The sequence below is a fragment of the Staurois parvus genome, unplaced genomic scaffold, assembly GCF_062004578.1.
Source record: "Staurois parvus isolate SC_StPar_1 unplaced genomic scaffold, SC_StPar_1.0 ptg001089l, whole genome shotgun sequence".
Classification (NCBI taxonomy): domain Eukaryota; kingdom Metazoa; phylum Chordata; class Amphibia; order Anura; family Ranidae; genus Staurois; species Staurois parvus.
In genome coordinates this window covers 1,464,881-1,483,972 of record NW_028318885.1, presented here as the reverse complement: position 1 = coordinate 1,483,972, position 19,092 = coordinate 1,464,881, and the positions used below count along the sequence as shown (strand labels likewise).

General features: G+C 42.5%; 1 protein-coding gene and 1 pseudogene across 1 annotated transcript in view; one reads left to right on the top strand and one right to left on the bottom strand.

The window, feature by feature from the left end:
- Positions 1-10,661: 10,661 nt before the first annotated feature.
- Positions 10,662-19,092, top strand: part of LOC149440410 (cytosolic phospholipase A2 zeta-like) — a 62,716-nt gene continuing 54,285 nt past the window's right edge. The window contains exons 1-2 of the mRNA XM_089658686.1: positions 10,662-10,858; positions 17,385-17,457. Of these exons, the coding sequence (XP_089514812.1) occupies positions 10,739-10,858; positions 17,385-17,457 (193 nt within the window). The 5' untranslated portion in view covers positions 10,662-10,738. The remainder of the gene's footprint in view (positions 10,859-17,384; positions 17,458-19,092) is intronic.
- Positions 15,627-15,742, bottom strand: LOC149440411 (U2 spliceosomal RNA; annotated as a pseudogene).

The following is a 19,092-nucleotide window of genomic DNA, read 5'->3' as shown; positions in this document are numbered from 1 at the left end:
TGCTTACCACTCCTGCTGCCAGGCCACTTTTGAAAAGTGATGCTCCTGGGAGTGTTGTTTCTAGCTGATCATTACAGGACGTGGGAAGAACCACTGAGTGGCAGCGGTGGACACTGCAAATCCACACTCCTGGAAGTGGCGTTTTTTTAAGACCTTTCTGCGAAGGATTTCTTTACAACAGATTGGTGCTCAGTGACGCCACCAGCAGAAGAGGTAATTATTCACTTTATTCCTTTGCAGGCAAAGTGTATGTCATCAATATTACAGAGTCACTTTAAAGAAAACCTGCACGGAGGATTGTTTAAGGCTAGGTGTATGATGGTTATTCTGGTCATCAAGTGAGTTTGTGCTTTGTGTCACCGCAGATCTAGGGGTCTGACATATATATATATTGCTTCCTTTTTGGTCTGTGACTTAAAAGGTAGCTCTCCAGTTATACAAAAAAAAGGCAATTTAAAAATAATTATATAGCATATACAATTGCGACATAAACCATATTGTAGAGGGTAACCAGGAGGTGTTTACAGTTGATATACAGAATTCCCTCCAGAGTTGTAATATCCTGCTTGTGTAAAGAACTCTGCACAAAAAAATTTAGTTTATGGTGAGATACTTCTTAAGGGCCAGTTCACACTACAAAAATGCATTCAAGATACATTTTTGCTTTCAGTTCACACCACACGCAGTTTTGATGCGGTTTGCCATGTTTCAGTATGGTTCTGTGCAGAAAAAAATGCAGCATCAAGAAGCCCTAAAGGCTAGTTCGCACTAGATGCAGTTCAATGCACTTTTTTTTCTGCATCAAAAATGCATGCACGGTGTTTTCCATGCATTCCAATGGCCCTGGTTCACACCAGTACAGTCAATTTCTGGTGCAGAAAAAAAATTGTAGAATATGCTGCATTTTTTCTGCACAGAACCACACTGAAACATAGCAACTGCATGTGAACTGTAAGCGAAAATGTATCCGGAGTGCATTTTTGTAGTGTGAACAGGCCCTAAAGGTTCTTTATTTCTAAAGAGATGCAAGACAACTTTTCTCATCAGAACACAGTACACCAGGCATTGTTTTTAAATAGTTACAGCTAGCAGGGAGGAGAAGATCCCCTGCTAGCTGTCACAACGGGGATCAGGGTTGTGCGGGGGTCTGGTCATAACATGTTACACGTTCTAAAAGGTGAACTTATCCTTTAATGCTTTTTAAGAATTATATTTATATTTTAGGTTTATTATTGTCAAGTGGGCAGCACAATGGGTAAGCGATTAGCACTTCCGTCTGGCAGTAATAGGGTCGTTGGTTTGAAAGCCAGCCACGGCAGCACCTTCCTGGAGTTTGCATGGGTTTCCTCCAGGTACTCTGGTTTCCTCCCACACTCTATAAGTACCTGAAATAACTACAAAAAGTTTAACAAAGTAAACCCAACATACCAAAACTTCCAAATGTGAAACATGTCACTTTCACACCTGCAAATCACATAGTGTTTCCATTTTTTGTGTAACCCCTGTAAATATGTCTTTGCAACAAGAGATACAATGTAACAATTCTAGGAGGAAGGAGTATATAATGAATGGTTACATGTATTTGGTAATCCCCCTCTTTAATTATTGTTTCGGCTTAATTCAAAGAACGAATGGCAGGCACTGTGTTATAGTGACGACCAGACCAGACCAGACCCCTCCTGCGTCCGGAGTCCCCTGGCCGAGCCGTGCTCCCTCTGCTCGGGGGAGGCCCCCAGACTCGGGATCAGCACAGCATCCACAACTTTCCATCTGAGGTTCTCAGAGCGCATTTTTGATGTGGGCATGAGAACACCACACATGCCATAAGCAAAGAGAACAATGGACCCTAAACCTTTGACATTTAAATAACGCAGAGTTTACCAGCATAGTTCCTAAGAAGTTTCTAATCATTGGCACCTAATCTGTAACACCGGATTCCAATTTCAGGGATTTGCAGTGATGGTAAATGTAAGGGTGTACTTACTTTTGTCATGTGACAGATCTGCATTTCCTTAGTTTAGATTATGAGAATGTATACTCTCTTTAAATTTTATGTGTTATTTATTCAGGTATATCACCTTTATCTGTGGGCACTATATGCATCAAGAACTGATGTTTGCTTGTTCAAAATGTTGAAAAAGCAAACAATTTATGTTGGGTGTGCCTACTTTTTCACATGACTGTATGTGTTGCTATTCAATCGTATCAATTCCTTTATCCTCTAGGAACTGCCAGCATACTCTCTCCACATGAGACCGGGCATTGTCATGCAACAAGAGGAACCCAGGACCCACTGAACCAGCATAGGGTCTGACAATGGGTTCAAGGATTTCATCCCGATACCTAATGGCAGTCAGGGTGCCATTGTCTAGCCTGTAGAGGTCTGTGCATCCCTCCATGGATATGCCTCCCCAGACCATCACTGACCAACCACCAAAACGGTCATGCTGAACGATGTTACAAGCAGCATAACATTCTCCACGGCTTTTCCAGACCCCTTTGTGTCTGTCACATGTGCTCAGGGTGAACCTGCTCTCATCTGTGAAAAGCACAGGGTGCCAGTGGTGGACCTGACAATTCTGGTGTTCAATGGCAAATGCCATTTGAGCTCTATGGTGCCAGGCAGTGAGCACAGGGCCCACTAGAGGATGTCGGGCCCTCAGGCACCCTCATGAAGTCTGTTACTGATTGTTTGGTCAGAGACATTTACACAAGTGGCCTGCTGGAGGTAATTTTGTAGGGCTCTGGCAGTGCTCATCCTGTTCCTCCTTGCACAAAGGAGCAGATACCAGTCCTGCTGATGGGTTAAGGACCTTCTACGGCCCTGTCCAGCTCTCGTAGAGTAACTGCCTGTCTCCTGGAATCTCCTCCATGCTCTTGAGACTGTGCTGGGAGACACAGAAAACCTTCTGGCAATGGCACGTATTGATGGGCCATCCTGGAGGAGTTGCACTGCCTGTGCAACCTCTGAAGGGTATCGCCTCATGCTGCCAGTAGTGACACTGACCCTAGCCAAATGCAAAACTAGTGAAAAACAGTCAGAAAAGAGGAGTAGGGAAAAAATTGTCAGTGGCCTCCACCTTGGGGTCTTCTCATTCTTGCCCATCTAGTGCACCTCTTGTTGATTTAATTAACACCAAAGCAGCTGAAACTGAATAACAACCCCCTCTGCTACTTAACTGACCAGATCAATATCCGAGGAGTTGAATTGACTTTGATGCTTTACTCTGATTATAAAGTGATTCTTGTACATACCAAATGTGTAACCAGCTTCCAGATAACCACAAATCTTAGAACAGATGCAACATAGCACCTTCTTTATCAATATCACCAGAACTATAGACCTCAACCCCTTGCGCTCCAGAAGGTTTCACCCATTTCATGACAAGGCCATTTTGTGCTATTTGGCACTGCACTTTATAACTGGTAACTGCACAGTCAAGCAATGCTGTACCCCAATGAAATTTGTATAATTTGTTTCACGCAAATAGAGCTTCCGTTTTGTGGTATTTGATTCGTTTTTTTATTTTTTGTGATATAAATGAAAAAAAACAACAGAAAAGTTTGGAAAAAAAGAAGATATTTTCAAATTTCTGTTTTAAAAAAATATCCAATAAACTCAAATTTTGTCATAAATTTAGTCTGATACAAATCTTTGGTAAAATAAATAAAAACTTTCCTTTTGTGGAAAGTAGACACCCCAAGAAATTTTTCGAGATGCATGTTGAGTCCATGGAAGCTTTTATTTTTTGCCACACGTTTTAAAAACGACAAAAGTTTTGACTTTTTTTTCTTTACACAAAGTTGTCAAATTAATAAGATATTTCTCACACATGCCATAGGTGTATGAAGAATTACACCCCAAAGCACATTCTCCTACCTCTCCTGAGTATGGAGATACCACACGTGTGAGACTTTTTGGGGGCGTAGCTGTGTACGATGGCCGAAAACCAATGACCACCTTCAGGCTTTTAAAGGCTGTAATTTTATCATGTTGCTGCCTCACTACCTATCTCAGTTTTGGAGCCCCAGAAATGCCAGGATAGAACAAGCAACCCCCCAAATTGTCTTTTTTTGGAATGTAAACACCCCAACGTATTTTCTGAGAGGCATGTAGAGTCCATGGAAGATAAAAATTATTGCAACAAGTTTTTGGAAAATGACAAAAATGTTTTTGTTTTTTTACACAGTTTTCACTTTAATTAGATATTTCTTACACATGCCATGTGTATATGTGTAATTACACCACAAAATACATTCTGCTACTTCTCTGGAGTATGGAGATACCACATATGTGAGAGTTTTTGAAAGCCTAGCCACGGGGGTCTAAAAACCATTGACCACCTTCAGCTGTCAAAGGGTGTAATTCCCTCACTTTAATTCCTGACTACCCATCACAGTTTTGGAGGCCCTGAAATGCCGGGATAGTACAAACACCCCCCAAATGACCCTTTTTTGGAAAGTAAATACGCCAAGGTATTTGCTGAGAGGCATGTTATATATATATGTCCTCACATTGGGAGTAGCCTCTGACAGCACAATCTGATGAATTATCCAGTCAATCAGGTCTGTAGTTTAAAAGGCTCAATTGCGACACAATCTTTTGTCTGACTGTCCAGTTCCCTTTTTTTCACAACATGGTCACCTATTTCATCACGGATCACTGTCAACTGTCAACTGCAGATTGTTTTGGATATACATGCACAGGGGTTGCATATATGCGTACATGTGTACATGCGTATAGGCACATCTTGACATGTAATATACTAAAAAGGTGCAGCGCTGGTAAAAATCACAAATATAATGTATATATGCTAAATTTATATATAGATAAAATTAATCATCAATAAAGGTGACATTGTGCAAATTCATATGCAACTAGAATCTGTGACTAATATTGCAAAAATAAATAAATAAATAAAATTTTGAGCATACCAAAAGGTGACAGTGTGGTTGAAATCACAGACGGACGCATAGACGTCCACAAATTAATGAGCCTTGTATATAAATAGATAAGTAAGGTGACATTGTGCAAGCATATATGCCACTATATTATGTGGCTAATATCGTGAAAGATCTATAACCAATCTAAATGAGTCCAAAAAATGTGAACAAGATCGCTGATGATCTTCAGGCGTCCAATAACCGGAAACGTGAAAAAGGTGAGAAAATAAGGTAAAGACTGCGCACTCACCAGATACGCAATCTTTATGCCCATTTGTATATCATAAAAACGCATCAGACGCCCTCACATAGGTCTGGTCAGATCTGGTCATGTAGCCTCCACTGCTTCATAATCCATACTCCAATAGCATACGCTCTGCAATCATGATGAGCTCCCACAGGGGCTCAAAAAACAGAGGAAGCCAATAGTGTAGTATGTCAAGGATATTTATTCCAAAGTTCAGGCAGATGGGTATAAAAGAGTAATACTGACCAAATCAGGATGGCCGCCGGGACTCCTCGTGGTGCCGGCGGTGTAGCGTCAATCAGCTGTAGCTATACCCTCAGGGTATTACTCTTTTATACCGCGGTTTAGTGGCGGTTGTTAGGCGTTTGCCGAGCGTTAATAACGCCCCACAAATGCCTATAATGCAGTTTGAGTGGTGTTACAGCTCCGCGAATGCCCCGCAACCGCGTCGCAACCGCAAACACCGGCCGGGCGTTTGCGGAGCGGCACCATAGACGAGAATAGGAGGCTTCAACGCCTCCTGACTCGACCAGAGGCGTCCGTTTTGCCGCAACGCAACGCAAACGCTCCCGTTAGAACAGCACCATGTGCTGTAATGTGCAGTATTGGCAGAGGCATTTGGGAAGCGGTAAAAACGCTTCCCAAACGCCTCTCTGCTGCCTGCACACAACGCTAGTGTGAACGTAGCCTTTGTTTGCCATTATTTCTTTTCATTGTTTTCATTCATATCAGTCAGGTTGTGAGTCTAAACCTGCTCATGATTAGCAACCTACTACACACTTGTCAGAAGTGCACCAAAACGACATGAGGTTTCTTATTTAAAAGATTTTACATAAGATGGCCACCAAAGTCTCTCAAGAGTTTGGTGTCCAGTAAGACTACCTTCCTCTCTCAAGGCACTGTACAGGATCTCTATGGGACCAATTCCCTTATGAAGGGAGAATGTCACCAGCACACCGAGGATCTCCAATATGGGTACAAAAGTTTTAATAAATAATCACATAGTTACAGCAAGGCAACGTTTCGGAGTCTCGCAGAACCCCTTCATCAGGCATGTCACATGCCCATAGAGATCCTGTATAGTGCCTTGAGAGAGGAAGATAGTCTGATTGGACACCAAACTCTTGAGAGACTTTGGTGGACATCTTGAGTAAAACCTTTTAAATAAGAAACCTCATGTCGTTTTGGTGCACTTCTGACAAGTGTGTGGTAGGGAGAGGAAACCACTTGTGAGGGACAGTGCTTAGCACAGGGTCTAGTTCCAGACAAGAAGGGATAGCATAGGAAGGCTCCTTCTTCACTTCATACACTCCTGTAAATGGTACGGAGGCATGGAGCCAGTACAGACTGCTGAAACATCCTCTGCCTATTCAAAGAAGGGACACTACCCCTGGTAATGGAAGCCGTCCTCTGGTAACATATAACGTAAATGCTAATATTGTATATTATCTAGACGTGCGTTTCATTGCAATTAGTTTTTCAGACGAAAAATTGATTTTCAGCGATTCGGATGTATTCACATCTCCAAATGGACATAGTAACGAATGTAAAAGAATCCGAACAAAATTTCTAACAAAATTAGGAATGCATTTGTTTTATTCAAATTAGGTCACATGATGTGATAGTAGTTTGAGGCCATGGGGAAATTAATTAAATTTTTTAATTTGTTTGATAATTCAGATAACAAATAGATCTAAATTTTGTTCCATTCATTAAATCGGATGCACATTATGCCAGTCGATATTGTCCAATCAGCTCATGACTTTTCTCTTGGTAAGTTGGACAAGTGTTTGATAATATTGAATCCTTCTCTGAATCCTTCTGATTCTGATCTGTCCAATTCGATAATATATTGAATATATAGCAATCTTCCAGAAAAACTGCAACATTTTTTAAATCCACCCGGACCAACAAATATAGGAAATGAATGCCGAAGATATGAAACAAATTCTGAAAATTAATTGGTTCAACATAACCAACATGACTAAATGCAATTCTTCAAATCGAACACATCTGAATAAAAATTTCCAGCATGCACATATCTAATATTACCTGGATTGCTTATATCAGCTCTGAAGAGTTTTCTGATGCTTCAACTAAAAGGTGAACTTCACTCTCTCAAACAGCATTTACTATATTTACTATATTTATCCTTATGCTGCTAGGATTAGTAAATAGATAGGAAAGTATATCATATTTGTTCGTTTTAAACCTTTTTTTCACATTTCCTCAGTTAACGTGTTACTAAACCCAGGACCCTGTATTCACTATATCTGGTCTCCTACAGCACACACAATATGGAAATGCAATTATTTTAGTAAATATAAACTGCTAAATACCTTTTCTCACAGCAGTTAGAGCAATCTTGTGACTTCAGTGTCCAGCAGAGCACTGGTTAAAGCTTGCAGGAGGAGTTTTCATTCTCCCCTGATTGTCTTATGAGGCTGCAAGACCCCTGACCCTCTGTCTGGACAGTGCTGATTGGCTCTGTTCTGATCAAATGCACTCTCCCAAGAAAAAAAACTCTCTAGCAATACACACCAAACTGAGTCCCCAAGCTCTGTCCTATCAGCAGATGGATTGGGGACAGTAGAAGAAGGGGAGGATCAGAGAAGAAAGGATCAAACATCCTTTTTACATAATGTAAAGGATTAACCCCTTAAATTCCACAGTGAGTATAACAAGCATGCTTTACTGCATATACAGACTGATTTTACTTTTGTGGGTTTAGTAACACTTTAAGTCATGTTTTCCATGTCTTGGCAAATGATGTCATACATCCCAGGAGTCTTCAGGAGGGGATGAGTGAGAAAGAGGACAGATATATTCCAGGAAGTAAATACTGCATGAATCATCTGCCCTTACTCAAGATGGCTACAGCCAGAAATGCTAGGTCCGGGGGGGTTCAGAGTGATATCTAAGCAAAATAAAGCATGGAGAAATGGATGGATGGGTAACTTTGCTTTGAATATTAAAAATAAATAGCGGTTTTGGTTTGTGGTGCTCAGATGCAATGTGGTTTTGTGCAAGCTTTATATAAAAGACATGAGTACACTATGAACTGGGTGCCAGCATTTCCTCCCAACACATGGTACCTAATTCAGCCCCACTTTCTGAATAAATATGGAAAACCGCTTTTAACATTGTTAATGTTTATTGTAAGGACTTATGTACCCTTAAGCTGTCAGGAACGTTTTTGGATAGTATACAGTATGTTAACTACTTCACGGCCAGCCCATTTTAATAAATGGCCGGAAGGGAGCACAGCCGAAGCGGGTTGACGTTTCTAAACATCACCTGCATTCACTGCCTGTGCACGCTCTATGAGAACGCGGCACTGCAATCCGGTGCCCGCTGTGTCCTGAGGAACTCTGATCGCTGTATGGGACCTCTGTGTGAGGTCCAGATCATGTGATCACTGATTGGCCAATCAGTGATCACATGAATAGTAGTAAACATGATGTCACTTCCTGACATCATGGCTTACTACTTGTGAAATCGGTGAATGATCACAGGGGTCACATGGTACAGGGCTATTCACAACAGCCTGGTACCACGTGACAAGCTGTGACCAATCACAGCTCTCACAGTATTTCTCAATGGCTACAAGAATGTGTCAGAGAGAAGGAGAAATGATTGCCTTTATGGGTTTAAAAGCAATCAGTGTAAAAAAGAAAAAAAATCTTCATCACCCCCACAAGTAGTACAGTGTCACTATGGTGACACTGTACTGCTAGGGTGACAGTATGTTTAAAAAATAAATATAAAAAAAAAAAATTAAACTAATTTGGGTTATTTTTTTTTTTTTTACTAAAAAAATAGCTGAATAAATTTTGGCCAAGATTTGTGAAGAAAGATTAAACAAAGGGGGGGGGGGTGGATTCATACGCTACCGAAGATATAAAAACAAAGATGCTGCTGACTCCTAACTAGACTAGAATGGATGAAATATAAGTAGATAAGGTGGAGTAGCGTTAATACCAGGTGATAATACACATAAAAAATATAAATAAAGGACTTGATATTAAATGGGTGAATACATAAATTATATGAATATATAGGTGTACAGTGGTGCACCTAATGTGTAGCCTAAAAACATACCATCAAGAATGTGACTAAATAAAAGGGATAGGTGATATAAGTGAAACAAATATTAACCAAATATAAATACATGTGATCATAAATGAACAATATTCATAAATCATATAGCACAAAGTCCCAAATGTATAACTGTGATGAATCAAACTTTGACCGTGAAAATAAATACGTGCTCAAGTGCATCAGACCATCTAGCGTGCACGCTTACCTCCATTCTTTGACCCTCAAGGAGTCTTAAGGCATAACAGATCACCAGTTAGTCGCAGGTGGATGAATTTCACTCTCTGGATGGAAAGAGGATCAGCTTTTACACAGCCCACGGTTAATCAACCATTACAATGGTAAGGCACCTTTACAAAACTCCTCCACTCTCCCAATGGCTCATAAACAGGGAATTAACCATGGGCTGTGTGGAAGCTGATCCTGTGTCCATCCGGAGAGGGAAATTCATCCCACCTGGGACTAACTGGTGATCTGTTATGCCTTAAGACTTCTTTTTGGCTAATATTTGTTTCCCTTATATCACCTATCACTTTTAGTTAGTTGCAATCTTGATGGTATGTTTTCGGGCTATACATTAGGTGCACCACTGTACACCTATATATTTATTCATATAATTTATGTATTCACCCATGTAATATTAAGTTCTTTAAGTATAATTTGTATGTCTATTATCACATGGTATAAGCGCTACGCCACCTTATCTACTATGAAGAAAGATTATTTGCAAAATTTTATAAGAAAAACACTTTTTTTAAACTTTTTGGACTTTTTCATTTATATAACAAAAAAATAAAAATCCCAGTGGTGAATAAATACCACCAAAATAAAGTTTTATCTGTCTCAAAAAAATGCTACAAAATACATATGGGTACAGTGTTGCATGACCGTGCAATTGTCATTCAGTGTGTGATAGCACTGAAAGCTGAAAATTGGCCTGGACTGGAAGGGAGTGAAAGTGTCCGGACTTGAAGTGGTTAAAATCACTTGAAAATGTACTTGTATTTTAGCTGAAAAAAAATTACTGTTATGGTCCAAATGTATAATCCTTGCCATCCAATAATGTGTAAAAATTAGCACAGTTATGCTATATGTAAATTAAATTACTGCTGTTTCTCTATAATTTGCTGTCTCATCACTTTAAAAATGGTTTTATGGCTTTGTGCATGAGCAATCGACTATGTACTTTTTTATGGGAAACAACACAATGACAAAAACAGCTGAGCCATTAGAATAGAGAGAACCTGGCATGAAAAGAGTTAAAGCCTGTACACGTCATTTTAATTTATACTCAGCAAATGAGCAGGAAAACACCCCGGGCAGGTATCTGGTCCATCCCTTTACCTGCACTTGAAGGTGTCAGTCATGTCCAGGCTACTCCCATTCTCAAAGTGCTCTGCCTCCTGTACTGGAGACACACAGCACACAGTCTGCTCACTACAAGGAAACATGTTTCGAGTAGCTATCAGTAGCTTGCCTGGCTGTTCGCTGCCTGCGTTGGCGGCTGTATTCTGGTGGAAAAAAGAGAAAAGAAAGGACAGGCTTGGACCGAGGCCAAAAAGCTGGAGGGTGAGTGCCAGGGGCAGAACATGATTTGCAGTAACCAGGGAAGGACACTGGAAAGGTTATTGGTTACTTCACTGTGCAGTGACAACATGTTATGGAGATCCTAGTCATTACAACGAATAGCAGACAGAGTCAAAAATCTTAACATTGCCTACTCGCAGCTCTGACACTGACAAATTCTCATTATTTAGAAGTTTTTTTTTCTCATGGGAACGAGCAAGAGGGTGTTATAAGGGTTTTACTGTAAAATGAAAAGCACAGACCAAAACCGTCATCTGCGTATTTCACAATCTTGTCAGCAATCAGTTGACTTGAGTGGAGTTAAGACTGCAATGCACAAATATATTCCACCAAAGATTAGATATCTGGCATCATCTAAATCAGTTGTTGTTATAGGGGGCCTCAAATGCATCTGTTAAAGGCTGCATATAATATTTAATTTATGTCCTACTACAAAAAGCTTTTAGAGATTGCAAATGTGCAACAGGAGGTGGTCAGACCCTACCAGAATGCTACCAGAGATGGTCAGAGCCTACTTTTTATGCTACCAGAGATGGTCAGAGCCTACTTTTTATGCTACCAGAGATGGTCAGAGCCTACTTTTTATGCTACCAGAGATGGTCAGAGCCTACTTTTTATGCTACCAGAGATGGTCAGAGCCTACTTTTTATGCTACCAGAGATGGTCAGAGCCTACTTTTTATGCTACCAGAGATGGTCAGAGCCTACTTTTTATGCTACCAGAGATGGTCAGAGCCTACTTTTTATGCTACCAGAGATGGTCAGAGCCTACTTTTTATGCTACCAGAGATGGTCAGAGCCTACCGGCAGGCTACCAGAGATGGTCAGAGCCTACCGGCAGGCTACCATGGATGGTCAGAGCCTACCGGCAGGCTACCATGGATGGTCAGAGCCTACCGGCAGGCTGCCAGGGATGGTCAGAGCCTACCGGCAGGCTGCCAGGGATGGTCAGAGCCTACCGGCAGGCTGCCAGGGATGGTCAGAGCCTACCGGCAGGCTGCCAGGGATGGTCAGAGCCTACCGGCAGGCTGCCAGGGATGGTCAGAGCCTACCGGCAGGCTGCCAGGGATGGTCAGAGCCTACCGGCAGGCTGCCAGGGATGGTCAGAGCCTACCGGCAGGCTGCCAGGGATGGTCAGAGCCTACCGGCAGGCTGCCAGGGATGGTCAGAGCCTACCGGCAGGCTGCCAGGGATGGTCAGAGCCTACCGGCAGGCTGCCAGGGATGGTCAGAGCCTACCGGCAGGCTGCCAGGGATGGTCAGAGCCTACCGGCAGGCTGCCAGGGATGGTCAGAGCCTACCGGCAGGCTGCCAGGGATGGTCAGAGCCTACCGGCAGGCTACTAGAGTTGGTTAGAGCCTACTAACATGCTACAAGAGACGGTTAGAGCCTACTAACATGCTACAAGAGACAGTCAGAGCCTACCAGCATGTGACAAGAGATGTCATGGCCTACAAGCATGCCACAAGAGATGGTCATGTTATAGTTGTTGGAGACTGTGGACATGCTTTAGCAGACGGTCATAAACTGAAGACTCATCAGATGAGACTTCTAGAGATCACATTGCCATCTGATTGTACAATTTTTTAAATATTTAATTATATCTACTTTACATTGTAGCAAAGTGTCATTTCTTCAGTGTTGTCACATGAAAAGGGAGAATAAAATGTTAGCAAACATGTGAGGGTGTACTCACTTCTGTGAGATACTGTGTGTGTGTGTGTGTGTGTGTGAGAATGTATGTGTGTGTGTGTATATGTATGTATATATATATATATTATTGTACATTCACATCAGTCCATGCCCTCAAGGAGCTTACAATCTAATGCTCCGAACTCACATTCATACATACACATACTAGGACCAAATTAGACAGGAGCCAAATGACCTACCAGCATGTCTTTTGGAGTGTGGGAGGAAACCAGAGTACCCGGAGGAAACCCCCACAGGCACAAGGAGAGCATGTAGGCTCCATTCAGGTAGCACTGTGGTTGGGATTCAAACAGAAGGCTGTCAGTTGGAGGTTTTAACTACTTATTCACAATCGGCTTTAGATCTACAGAAACTATGTAATATGAGGACCTACCTAAACTATCCACATTTGTATTCAGTCAGGCAGGCCCTTGAACTACATACTTGTTGGTAGATCTAAACAAAATTGTACAATCAGATTGTAATGTATGTGAGCTTATTGGGGTAGCTTCTCCTATCCTCTGGAACGCTACCTCAATCTGTCCAGCTGTCTTTAGGTGATCCCTGAAAACTCATCTCATCAGGGAAGCCTATCATGTCTCCAACTAAACTTTTGTCACTTCCATCAGCTCATCCCCCACAGTTATAACCTTTTGTACCACTTGCTCCGCCCTATTAGATTGTAAGCTCTTATGAGCAGGGCCCTCTTAACCCTCTTGTATTTTATTTTATTGTATTGTAGCTGTACTGTCTCCCTTTATGTTGTAAAGCGTTGTGCATACTGTTACTGCTATATAAATCCTATATAATAATATTTCAGACCTGCGTCTAAATCTCCCTTTCCTCTGAAGCCCAATACACATTCGGAAGTGGTGAGGAAGTGATGGGGTGCCTCCTCACTGCCTATTTTAACCCCATTTTTGCTGACAAATGCACAGGAACCATGTGCAGTGCATGCAGTTGCAGGGTATTTGCGGCACTTCCCTATTTGCTTGAATATGTAGCATTTGGTGGGCTTGCCACTTGCCAATTGCTACCTGTCAGGTAAAGCATCACAACTACAGCACGTAAACACCCCCATCCTCTGCTTATTGCAGAATGGGGGGGGGTGTTAGTTGGTGGTCAGAAAAACTGTGGCTCAACTGTGCATTTTTATCCCCCCCCCCACTGCACAACTAAACAAAACCTTACTGTTTTTTTGTTGTAAATTCATACTTTGACACTTGTTCTCCCTACAGCCCACTTGAAAATTACTCGTGCCACATTTGATATTTCTCACAACAATATCCATTATAAAGGATGTGGGGAAGAAATTTAAATAGAGGAAAAAGATAGAAAGCAAAGCAAAAAAATGTAGAGTGTGAAAATAATGACTCAAATCAATAACTACTAGAAGCCGTGGCACTAAGGAACAATTCAAGCCTTGATTGGCTTTAGTAAGCACTTGCCTGCAGGGGTCCTGAGGACTGCATAATAAGTGCCAAAGGGCAGCACACGACCCCTGAGCCACAGGTTGGGCAACAGGACTCTAAATGGCATTTTTTAATTCTTTTTTTAAATCTTCAGTTAGATACACAATCGATGGAGCAGGAAAGGAGGGGGGAAAGAAATGCAATTTTCAATCAGATGGGGAGCCAACAGGTGAAATCATGTAGGACATGAATGTATAAATGGTCAATTTATACCCAACCATGCCTCAGATTGTATTTCCCTTGATGGAAAGGTTGTGCAACAAACATAGTAGAAGAATCCTTTTCTTTTGCATAGCAGTTGGTTCAACAGTCTTTGAAAGGTCATAATAATTCTCAAGCATACCAAATATATTTATCTGAACTCAAGGACATGTTATCGTTGATTAGTTCTGATTAGCCGACTATCTCTAGAATAATTCGGAGCATACATATATTGCTGGCCTTATTCATATGGAATTAGTATTATATTTCAGGAAAATACTACATACAGAGGTAGAACTTGGCAAGCCATTCACTAGGAAGACCAAATTGTATTGTCATTGTTACTGGAAGGTACTGTAATAGCCCCATCTTAGTGTGTCTCCTTCAGGGGTGGACTGACAACTCATGGGGCCCCCGGGCAATAGGGGATCATGGGGCCCCTGTGTCCTTGCCCAAACTCAAAAAAGCCTATGAAAAAGGTACCAGGGGCATCTCATGGGGGCCCCTACTGACCCTGGGCCCTCGGGCAGTGCCCGAGTTTCCAAATTTTTTTTTTTTTTTAAGTCCGCAAACGTGCAACTATAACGAAAAAACCCGTAAGTGTTCACAAAAAATGTGCAAGTGCAAAACACCACACGAAAAAGTGCACTTAGGGGTGTGTTTGTCCTACCCCCGGAAGGGTTGGACCGTTCACCCGATCCCCCGGGGCACGAAGCTCCAGACAGGGACAAGGTTCCCATTTGGTCCTCCTGGCCAAAAGGCCTGGTGGACCACCGTTCCTTATGCCCAGCCGAAGCCGGACATCCAGTACTAGGCAAGGGGGTTCTCCCGAAGAGAAAGCCCCCTAGGGATCAGGGGAGGAAGGAACCGTAGGGCCACACATCCTCCCCCTAGACTTCAGGTAAGGCCCGAGGACCCACACCCTCCATCCGTGAAAAACACACACATAAGAACAGAAAAAGTGACAAGACGTGGGAGTGGTTAAATTAAATAAATAGTAAATAAAAAAGTGGTACCGTGCCAAATAGTGCACAGACCAGGCCCTGAGGCCTGTAGCAAAAATTGCCCCGGACTTAGCCAAAAGACCTGGTCCTTAGGGCGCTGTGCAAAAAGAAGTGAAAAACAGTGGCCATGTGTCATTTTCACACCGTGGGGTCCCACACCCAAGTGTTACTAGTGACACCCCTGAGAGCGTCTTCCCCAGGGGGCACTGAGTTTGCGGACTTTTTGCGTCCCCAGGCCAGACCAAGGTAGATCCGTCCGAATCAGGAGGTACTGGGTCTTTCCAGCTTCACCAGAGGAATTACTCCCAAGGCCCCAGAGCTCATCGTGGCGCTCCCTGGTTTCTGTCCCTCCGGTTCAGCCTTCCAGACCCCCATCATACCAGTGAGGGTACTATACAACAACCATCCCCGCAAAGCTAGAATGGTCGGGAGCACCCCCACTGGACACTGATAAGAACAGATACTACACTTGATCTTAGCCAAAAGGCCGAGAAGCGATGGTCAGTCCGCCCCTGGTGTCCTTACAGTTGCACACTACTGGGCGTTTGCTGTCTTTCACCATGCAGGTGTGCATTCTATAAAGAAACTATGGGTGACATTTTTAAAACCAGTTTAAGCTAGAAATAACAATTTATATGTGCCAGTATAAACAGGTAATTCAGCTATATGTTTAGCTCACAATCTTATAATTAAATATCTTATAATAATAAGACCAAGCAAGGCTCCAGGCAGGTGAACATTGTTGGGTACCCAATTCCAAGCTGCTTCAATTTGCATACCCTGTTCACTTATTCCAGTGAAATAAGAATATAGTATAGGAAAAATACCATACGAACTCACCACATACCCCCACACCTATATATTTTCTGAACGCAAAGGAGCTATAAGAAAAAAAAGATGGTAGCCCCAGTTGTGTATGTCAAACAAATCTATTTTAATCTAGAAACACACTAATAGGCCAACATTTTACAGCTGCATTTCGGTGTATTGCATGTCCAATGACACAGCAGATCACTGGCAAAATGCAGTTGCTGGTTATTGGCTGCACTTTCCTCACGCTGTCACAGCATGAGGAAAGTACTGCCAATAACCAGCAAATGTCAGAGGACAGACCGGCACCGATCATCAGGGCACTGTGCCCTGATGATCAGTGCCCAGTAGTGCCACCCACCTGTGCTCACCAGTGCCACCTATCAGTGCTGCCCATCATTGTTGCATATCAGTGCCGCCTCATCAGTGCCACCTATCAGTGCCCATCAGTGCTGCCTATCCATGCCACCTCAGTGCCGCCTATCAGTGCCCATCAATGCTGCCTATCAATTCCTATTAGTGCTGCCTATCAGTGCAGCCTCATCAATGCACATCAGTGAAGGAGAAAAATTACCTATTTGCAAAAATGTATAATAGGAAAAATGTTTTTTTTCACTTTTTTTTCACTTTTTTGTTTATAGCGCAAAAATTAAAACACCCAGCAGTGATTAAATACCACCAAAAGAAAGCTCTGTTTGTTTGAAAAAAATGATAAAAATGTCATATGGATACAATGTTGCATAACCACGCAATTGTCATACAAAGTGCGACAGCCCTGAAAGTTGGCCTGGGCAGGAAGGGTGTATAAGTGCCCGGTAGGCAAGTGATTAAAATAAATACACTAAACATTTTTTAGTGCATACTAAATACATATAATCACCAAATTTTCTATTCACTAGACACAGTATAGGTTGCAATCTAGGTGCAATATTGATGCTGCCAATCAAATCCTGTGAGAAGGGAGCAGGGCGTTGGTCCAAGCCACGCTGTGTGTGTGGGTATAGACACACACAGCTCAGCTTGTGATCAAGCCTGCACAAGTGCCCCCATAGCAAGTGGCTTGGCTTGCTATAGGGGGCACTTGGAAGGGAGGAGGAGCTGAAAATGCCAGCAGGGAACCCCAGAAGAGGAGGTTCAGGGCTGCTCTGTGCAATACCATTGCACAGAGCAGGTAAATATATTGTGTTTGCTACTTTAATTTAAAAAAAACATTTCTGACCTGTCTAAAGTAAGAACACCTGCTTTGCCCCAACCGATTCTTTGAAAACATCTTGAACTAATCTGCAATGTTTCAACGTATGTTCTAACCATTAAAATTATTATCTTTTTAGAAGGAAATTCATCCCTACTACAATTTGAGTGTGCGAGTGCTAAGAGCCCGACATATACATGGCGCAGACATGTGTAAGTAATGTTTCTTTTGCTCCATATGACACCTGACACAACCCAGAATGATACACCAACCAACTCCCATCTCTTTTTCCCCTTTCCTTAATTTCTAGGCAAATTTGTATTTTGAAGCAACCTTGACACTATAGTATACAATGTAGATGAAATCATACTTGTATAAAAATTCTGTAAGTACTTTAGTTTCCTTCTGGCCATGCCACTGAACGCTGCTCTGATCCTCTCAGACCTTCTATTGAAGACCACATGAAAACCAACACTTCCCATTATGTCAATCTCCTGGTTCCCCTGCTGCTCTCACTAATATCTCCTTCTGACCTACACATAACTACAGCAGCCTGTAAGCAGGTGCTTGCGGGGTGTCGTATGCATTTCTGCTGCTGTATTTATTGTTTTGTCTAGTTATAAGACCGTTACAGGCTGCCTGGAATGGGAAGGGGTTAACTGTGTCTAGACTTATTTCCCGGGTTTTCTGAGTCCTGCTCCCTATTGTAAGCCACATAAATACAGGGGAGGGCTTAGAGCTCTCTCTCTTCCACATGGGTTTTACAGAGGAAGAACTGCTACAACATGTAAGCCTTACTGGAGCAAGTGGCTCCCTTTTGGGTCACCCTGCTAGGATTTTCCCTGGACTAGGAGCCTACCATCATTGGACTTTTCCTACATGGACTTTGCTTCTCTGGAAGGTATGAACCTGGGAGCCTGCATTAGTTAGTTAGGGCTGGACTCTATTTCATGTATTGTGCTGCTGAAACTTCAGCAAAGGTCTTAACTGTTTTAAGCCTGGTTTGAAGTTACTTTAAAGGGGAGCATAATGTTTTCTGGTGTATGAAAGAACAGGGCCTGTAAAGCACAAATGGGGTACAAAAGTGAGACCACTACAAAGAGTTAACTCCGTAGAGGGTGTGAAGGAAGAGAATAGTTGCTTTTGGTAACCAAAGACTGGTGGAGAGTCTACAGCAAAGAAACAGCAAACCCAAATACTCCTGCGCTTAGGGATGGACCACATCACAAATGTCCTGGAATGTGCATGCCTTGCTGCCCTCAAAAGACCGGGGAAATCCAAATGTACTGAATGGAGAAAAAAACAAGCAGAGGGCGCACCGGCCTAGTGCATTACCTTAAAAAATGTATTTAATAAATGATAAAAGTAGGTATTGTACTCACAAAAGGACAATACAGTCAAAGGCACATCATGAAAGAACAACTCTCTCTAATCCGCACTACGTGTCTGTCCGCAATGGGGACTGTGGACTTCCGCAATGGGGACTGTGGACTTCCAACAGGCTAACGCATTTCGAGGACTTGCCTCTTCCTCAGAGCCAACTCAAGAGAGTCTACAGAAGCCTGTCGTGAAGCGTGGTACCTGCATGGCAGAAGGTCCACTGGTAATTATGGAGTCAGTGAACTGGCTACCTCCCTAGTGGTCTGTTCCCCAAAAAGTAACTGGGGCTGAACTCACATTATGGAGACTGTACATTGGGACTCCATTCTGTCACTGGGAGTGAGGTGATGGAGGTAAGCTGGATGGGTGGAGAGGGCATGAGCTCAGCAGTGTCCCTCCTAAATGCAACATACAATGAGGAAGGTGGTAGTAAGACGGGACAGCAAGTTTCACAGAGGGACTCTGTA